This window comes from Schistocerca gregaria, chromosome 4 (genome assembly GCF_023897955.1).
Source record: "Schistocerca gregaria isolate iqSchGreg1 chromosome 4, iqSchGreg1.2, whole genome shotgun sequence".
In the NCBI taxonomy this organism is placed as follows: Eukaryota; Metazoa; Arthropoda; class Insecta; order Orthoptera; family Acrididae; genus Schistocerca; species Schistocerca gregaria.
Window position 1 is genome coordinate 759,172,719 of NC_064923.1, and position 7,999 is coordinate 759,180,717.

The following is a 7,999-nucleotide window of genomic DNA, read 5'->3' on the forward strand; positions in this document are numbered from 1 at the left end:
TCTTATAGATTTAGTATAATTTTCGTACTAAAACAAGATGTTTTGTTTTTACTTCCCATTTACAGTGACTGAGGATAACCACTTCAAAGGACAATGGTGAAAATGGAGGGCAAAGAGCAGTCATTTGGACCTGTAAAAGGTGTGGACCCAACTACTACTAAGTGTAACCGTGATAGTGATATTGAGAAAAAATAATCATCGAAGTGACTGGAAGATTGGAAATTTCCTTCCTTTTATAAAAAGTTTGGTTTTTCTATTTTTTTTTATTTTTTATTTTTTATTTTTTATTTTTTTTCCCTCTTGATACGTAACTTCTGATATTCAGGAACTAATTTTTGTTGCCATATTGAAATATGTTTTTCTTTGTGATACATGATTTTGTATTTGAGTATGGTCACAATATTGTCACATTCCATCCAGGATTATCCATTGTTTAATATTACGAAAAGGATAGTTGCTAGTCACCATACAGCAGGGATGCTGAGTTGCAGATAGGCACAACAAAAAGACTGTCACAAAATAAGCTTTCGACCAACAAGGCCTTTGTCAAAATTAAATGACAGACACACACACATATTCATGCAAACCCAACTCTCACACACATGACTGCACTCTCTGGCAGCTGGAGCTTGTTTTGTGACAGTCTTTCTGTTGTGCCTATTTGCAGCTCAGCATCTCCACTACATAGTGAGTAGCAACTACCCTTTCCATAAAATTACAACAGCTCATTCTTCACATAATTCCAAGAACTAATTCAATTTATCTTTCACAACAGACACTAAAACTAATTCATGTTGCTTAATTAACTGTTATATGATAAAACCATGTTTCTGTACCCTGTTACTGCATTAGAACAAAATGCCTTAAATCAGTTAAAAAATAAAATGACGTGGCTGTGATGGGATTCCAGACAAAGTAATAAAGAACAATGCAAGATACATAGATTCCTCACTTACTGACATGATTAACATGCCATTTAGCATAGGAGTCTTCCCAGAAAAACGAAAGAAATCGACTATCAAGCCTATTTACAAGAAGGGTGACCAGTCTGATGTTATCAATTACTGGACTATATCATTGTTATCTGGATTTTCAAAAGTAACTGAAAGGGTAATGCATGAAAGACTGTCTCATTTTCTTAATAAAAATCGAATTCTAATTAAATGGCAAAGCAGTTTTAGGAAAAATAGGTCAACTGACACAGCAATTTATAACTTTTTAAAACTGATCATAAATTTTGTAGACAAAAATGAATTAAACTGTGGCCTGTTTCAGGACCTGTCTAAGGCTTTCAATGTCATTGACCATAATTTACTGCTCAGGGAACTATATTGCTACTGGGTTCGTGGAGTAGCACATGATTGGTTCAAATCCTATCATTCTAATAGGTATCAGAAAATAGAGATACAGCATGTGGGTAAAGTCTACTCATCGGCATACCTGTAGATGGCAATGCATATAGATGTGGTAGCAAATTGGTCCATAAATTGTGAGTATTTTGCGTCAATAAGGTGCAAGTTATGCGACAAAATCATATCAAGTGGCATTAGAATTTGTTCATTCCCAGTGCTTCACAAAAATAAATCAAGAAAACATTTCGTGTACATGTGGAACAAAGTGTAACGGACGTCTGGCAGCGAGTGAAATGTGCTGCACAAATCGTGAAATCATAGTACTTGAATCACTGCAGAAAGAACCGAAAGCCACAAAAAAACATGCTCTGTTGTTGGAAAACATTATTAAAAGTCTATCTGAATTTCAGGAGTACAGTGAACCAAAGAAATGTGCAGAACCTAAATTTGTTCCCAGTGAGTTAAAAGTTCCACTTAAAATGTTGAAACAAGCAACTCACACCAAGACTACGAATCGGAATTGGCGGACAGGGAATTTACAAAGCGTAATAAGTCAGTAAAACGTAACTGTCTCGATGTTGCAAACAAAGTGACTCCTAAAAACATGTGGAACAAAGTGTAACGGACGTCTAGCAGTGAGTGAAATGTGCTGCACAAATCGTGAAATCATAGTACTCGAATCACTGCAGAAAGAACCGAAAGCCACAAGAAAACATGCTCTGTTGTTGGAAAACATTATTAAAAGTCCATCTGAACTTCAGGAGTACAGTGAACCAAAGAAATGTGCAGAACCTAAATTTGTTCCCAGTGAGTTAAAAGTTCCACTTAAAATGTTGAAACAAGAAACTCACACCAAGACTACGAATCGGAATTGGCGGACAGGGAATTTACAAAGCATAATAAGTCAGTAAAACGTAACTGTCTCGATGTTACAAACAAAGTGACTCCTAAAAACTTTAGTAGGCCTGCAGTTTTGCTTGCTGACAGCCACAGAAGAGGTATTGCAGGAATTCTTCGTTTCCAGCAGGATCTCAATGTTACAAGTGTTGTGAAACCTGGAGCAGGCCTAAAAGAAATTTTGAAAGACTATAAAAACAATAATCACATGACACAAAGTGAATGCATTGTAATATTGGGCGGCGCAAACGATGTATGTAAGAATGAACTAATAGTAGCAAACAGAGTGCTAAGAGATGCGCTATGTACAACAGAGGATCAAAAAGTTATTGTTGTAGGCATACCACACAGACATGAACTTACTGAATCTTCTCGTGTGAACAGAGAAATCCAAAACGCAAACAGGGTGTATAAAAAGATCTGCAAGACCACTTCAAATGCTTTTTTCCTCAGTATTGACGATCTTGAAAGACAGCACTTCAAAAAACATGATATGCATTTAAATAAATGGGGCAAATCGCTGCTCAGTCAAAAGATCAAAATGTTAGTGGGTAGTGTTTCTCCTAGATGTAAGAAAAGTGATCCTATTCCACTACCACTGGTAAAGGAGGCCTGCAAAGTATCTTCCCTACCATGTACTCCAGTTGCAGCAGTAACACAACATCAGGAATCACTGATTACAAAAGAATGTGCTGGGAGAGAAGAAGCTGTAACTACAGTTACAACAGGTAGAATACCTCACTCAGGAACTAAGATAACAGAAACAGCAAACGTGACAGCATATTTAACAACAAGGTGATCCAGCTGTCCATTCTGCAGCAACACTTGAACTACCTACAGTGGGAACCCAGCCACTTAGATAATGCCATGAACAAGAAGAAGTGAAGTGACCTCCAAGAGTAGAAGCAGTATCAAGTGTAGCAGGCAAACGGAAAACTGTACCTCCGTTACGTCTAAATGATCTTTTAGTAGAAGACAGCAAGGGGGAAAAGTCCATCAGATAAATAGTGCCAGAGATTTAATAGCCATTCAGCAAAATAGTGCATCTGTAAAGAAAGACAGGTTTGATTTTATAATCTGTTATCTCAACACTGAGGGAGTAAGGGATAAAGAATTTATTGTCAATGACTTTGGATTACAAAATAAGTTTGATATCTTCTGTTTAAGTGAACACTGGGCTAGTAAGAGTGAACTAACATTTACTAAATTTGATAATTATAATCTAGCCAGTAGCTACTGCAGAAAATTGCATTTAAGAGGTGGTGTGGCAATATATGTTAACAAGTCACTTAGCGGTACAGCCAATAGATTAGATCTAGATTTTCTGTGTGATGAACAGAACTTTGAAGCTGCTGGTATAGTAGTAGACAGTTTTAAATTAGTTGTAATTTCCCTGTACAGGTCTCCTAAGGGTATAACCAATGTATTTATAGAAAAACTGGACCTGCTGTTACATGTACTTACAGATACTATATAGATACATTATGATATTGTGATAGGTGGAGATGTGAATGCTGAATCTGATGTTACAACACAAAAATGTACTGTCACTGAACTCCAAAACCTACTAAGACAGTGCAACTTACATTCAGTCAATAACAAGCCTACAAGAGAACATGGATGTCTTGACAATATTTTTGTAAATTTTAAAACAACAGAAGAATCATGCTTTGTGACAGTATTTCCATACTCTGATCATGATTCAGTACCTTTAAATTATACAAGTAGGTTCCGTCTTGATAAGAGTAATATAAATAAGCTTGTCCCAGAAGTTGTGGTCACTAGACCAGTCACAGATGAGAAAATTGACAGGTTTCGTACGTTCCTTTCTAACAGAGATTGGTTTGGCCTGTGTTACAACGAGACACATTATACTCTAAGCAATTATCTGCCAGCAAAGGTACTATTTGATAGGTTTCTCAAAGCATTTTTGGGACACTTTAATGACTGCATACCAATAAAGAAATGCAAAGTAACTGACAGAGTCCTAAAAGCAAAAGTTTCAAATAGACAAAATACATGGTATACAAAACAGCTGTCTACTATGAAAAATCAAGTTATGTTGTTGTACAATATTGATAAAAATCTGAAAACCAACCACGCTAAATTAGCCTACATTAGATCTAGGAATGAGTATAAAAAAGCAACTGTGGAAGCCAAACAAGCACACAACCTCAGAAGAATTGAGGAATCCACCAATAAGTGCAAAGCAGCATGGACATTAATAAATAGTGTCGCCAAAGATAAAAGAAGTGACAAAATTAGTATCTCTCCCCAGGAATTTAATGACTTTTTTATTAAATCAGTTGAGGAAGTAGGAAGTGCTATAATTAATCCTGAAATCAGCTCATCACAGTTACTGTCAAAAAACTATTGCTAGGTCATCAAAAAACACAAGTACCTTCAATTTTTCGGAGGTCTCACCTGGTAATGTGTTAAGAATGGTGAAGCAGTTAAAATCATTAGACAGTGTAGACATATATGACCTGTCTTGTAACATGCTGAAGAAAGTAATAGACTGTATAGTGTACCCCCTAACATATTGTATAAACAAGTGTATACTGGAGGGTTCTTTCCCTGATGAACATAAACTGTCTAGGGTAGTTCCAGTACATAAAAAAGGAGATAAAAATTCTGTCTCAAGTTACTGGCCAATATCCATAGTCCCCGTTTTTTCAAAAGTTCTAGAATGCATAATTTACCAACAATTATCTGTTTACTTTGATAACATAGGATTAATAAGTGGATCACAGTATGGCTTTAGGAAAAACCTGTCAACCATTGCTGCCATAGACAATGTTGTTAAATACATCCATCAAGTATTTGAAGATAAATGCTTTGCTCAAGTAACTTTTTGTGACCTAAGCAAAGCCTTTGACTGTGTGGAACATACACTACTACTCGAAAAAATGGATTTTTATGGTGTTAAAGGTTGTGATACGTACCGTAGTGGTTCGTCTTTGCTGCGAGGTTAATTTTGAGTGGCAAATGTATTCCTGTAAATAAATCATCAGTTTGACCAAAACTGAAGTGCGAAGGGCAGTGTTATACTGTGGATTTATAAAATGGATGTGGCGCATGGTGCTACTGATTTACGTTTAAACTCTTTGTATTTCATTGATAGAAAAGAGGGAAAAGAAGACTATGTTTAGAATGTCAGGGGTATACACAAAACTTTATTTATTTATTGTTTTTTAGTAGCTTCTTGCCGATCATGCACCAACATTCAACAAATCCTTCAGAGTGCTGCTGTCAGCCTGTGATGAAGGATCATCATAGGTAAGACGAATCTGACAGGATGGGGTCATTTCTCGACAAACTGAAGACTGAAAAACACAATGAACATGGCTGTGGGAATGGGCTGCATTACGGTGTGGCAAGCATGCAAGGTTGGCGTGTCAAAATGGAGGATGCAGACTGTGCCGTCACAGGTTTGGGTGAAGAACTGGAAGATTGGTCATTCTTTGCCATATTTGATGGACACACAGGAGAGAGAGTGTCAGCACATTGTGCAGATCACCTACTTGAGTGTATAGTGGGTGCAGAAGAGTTCAGAAGTGATGAAGTAATAGAAGCAATACGTGCTGGTTTCCTTCGTCTGGATGCCCGCATGAGAGCCCTTCCTGAGTTAGCTAGTGGTGAAGACAAATCTGGTCAACATCTGTTGGTGCACTTATATCCCCTCACACGGTGTACGTAGTGAACTGCCGTGATTCGAGAGCTGTACTGTGCCGGAGCGGTCGCCTGACATTCTCTACCAGAGACCACAAACCAGTTCTGCCTGCAGAAAAAGAATGTATTTTGCATGCAGGTGGAAGCGTAATGATCCAACATGTCAATAGCTCACTGCCTGTTTCACGTGCTTTGGGTGACTATGAGTACAAAAATGTGGAGGGCAGAGGCCCTTGTGAGCAGTTAGTCTCTCCAGAACCAGAAGTATCAGCTGTGGTTAGAAATGAAGAAAAGGATGAGTTCTTGGTATTGGCTTGTGATGGTGTTTGGGATGTAATGTCTAATGAAGATCTCTGAGCCTTTGTGCACTCTCGTCTTGCTCTCACAGATGACCTCAAGAGTGTGGCCAACCAAGTGGTTGACACTTGCCTGTACAAGGGAAGTCGAGACAACATGAGCATTGTGTTAGTCACCTTCCCAGGTGTGCCACAGCCTTCAGCTGAAGCAATGCAGCGTGAACGAGAACTTGAAGAATTAATAGAAAGGAGAATGACAGATATTATAAACCAAGGCACACAGTGGAATTTCTCTATGTTCTTCAGGCCCTTGCAAACGAGAACATACCAGGACTTCCTCCAGGAGGTGGCCTTAGTGCAAAGAGGAACTTTATTGAAAGTGTCTACAAGAAACTGTGTCCTAACAATGCTGACAGTGTAAGTCTAAGTATTAGTGATTGTTATCATTGACCTTTGTCTTTTGTATAACCTAAGTCAGTGCCCTTTCTATTTCTTGTCTAATTGAAGAAAGTAATTTATATACAGACAAAATATTTTTGCTTTCCAAAATGTGATCTGTCAAAATTTTCAACATTGACATCTTCATGTCAACCACACTCTTACAAATGAGCATGATGGCATGGTCTGATACATTTAAATATAACCAAATAACTAAGAGACTGTGATGTTTTAAAAATGTACTTTTTATTTCTCTGTGATACTTTACCTTATAGTATGCTCTGTATATAAAATTTTACATTGTCTCTGCTTTTTTCCTTAAAAGGTTGCACTCCAATAAATTTCAGAAAATTTAAATGAATTTTTGTACAAATTACCTAATAATACTTGAACATTTTTGCTTCTTTATATCTATTTTTTTTAACATTGCTAATAACTGAATGGTGAGTGTTCTGTTTTATGATGTGGTGGGTATGTCACAGATAATTATATTGTTTGAGCCATTACGAAGAGAAGATTAGAAGATCCTGCCAGCGAAATTCTAGAGAAAAGTTTTAAATTTTGTGGCTGTTGATGGGCCTAGGAAAGAAGTGGAGCGCAGCATCTGATCATCAAAGATGGGCAGTAGAACAGTTTTTCATATGCAGTTAATGTGTTGTGTTTGGTGTTTCCTTATTTAAATCACCCATACCAGAATGTCGTCCAACAGCTGTTCTTTTTTGTTGTCTCTGACGTGCGCATAACTCTCTAATAGTTGAAATATCTGTCAAATACAAGCTCCTGCATTAATTTGTAAAGGTATTATTTTAAAAACCTCATTCCTTGCAATATTAACTACATAAAATTAAAGTAATTAAACAGACAGTGCTGGTAAGAATTTCCATTTGGCAATCAAATTAATTATTTGATTATGCCTCGTGATGGCTGGGTGTTGTGTGATGTCCTTAGGTTAGTTAGGTTTAAGTAGTTCTAAGTTCTAGGGGACTAATGACCTAACATGTTAAGTCCCATAGTTCTCAGAGCCAATTATTTGATTACATGCTTAATCTCCATTTTCACATTGCTTGCATGGATCTATATATACTTCGAAACCTTAAATTATGAAACTGAATTTTTTTCTGGCATTCATTGTGTACTGTGTGTATTCAAGAATAATATGTTTTCAATTATGAGCATTTTGATAAAACTTGGGTATTTAATTTTGTGATTTCTGGGAAAATATTACGGGACGAGGTAAAATTTTCTGAGATAAGTGGATGACCTTGTCTTTGCATGTAGCATGAGACAGTGGGTATTTCTTGAGACACAGTTAATTTTCTGGTCCTTCCAGAATTTTAGGCTTCA

At 36.9% G+C, this 7,999-nt stretch overlaps 1 protein-coding gene across 1 annotated transcript; it reads left to right on the forward strand.

Moving 5' to 3' along the window:
* Positions 1-5,475: 5,475 nt before the first annotated feature.
* LOC126266720 (protein phosphatase 1B-like) lies at positions 5,476-6,634 on the forward strand. The gene is given in 2 exon segments (XM_049971194.1): positions 5,476-5,902; positions 5,905-6,634. Coding segments are annotated over 2 exon segments (729 nt in total). The 5' UTR covers positions 5,476-5,547; the 3' UTR covers positions 6,279-6,634.
* Positions 6,635-7,999: the final 1,365 nt, after the last annotated feature.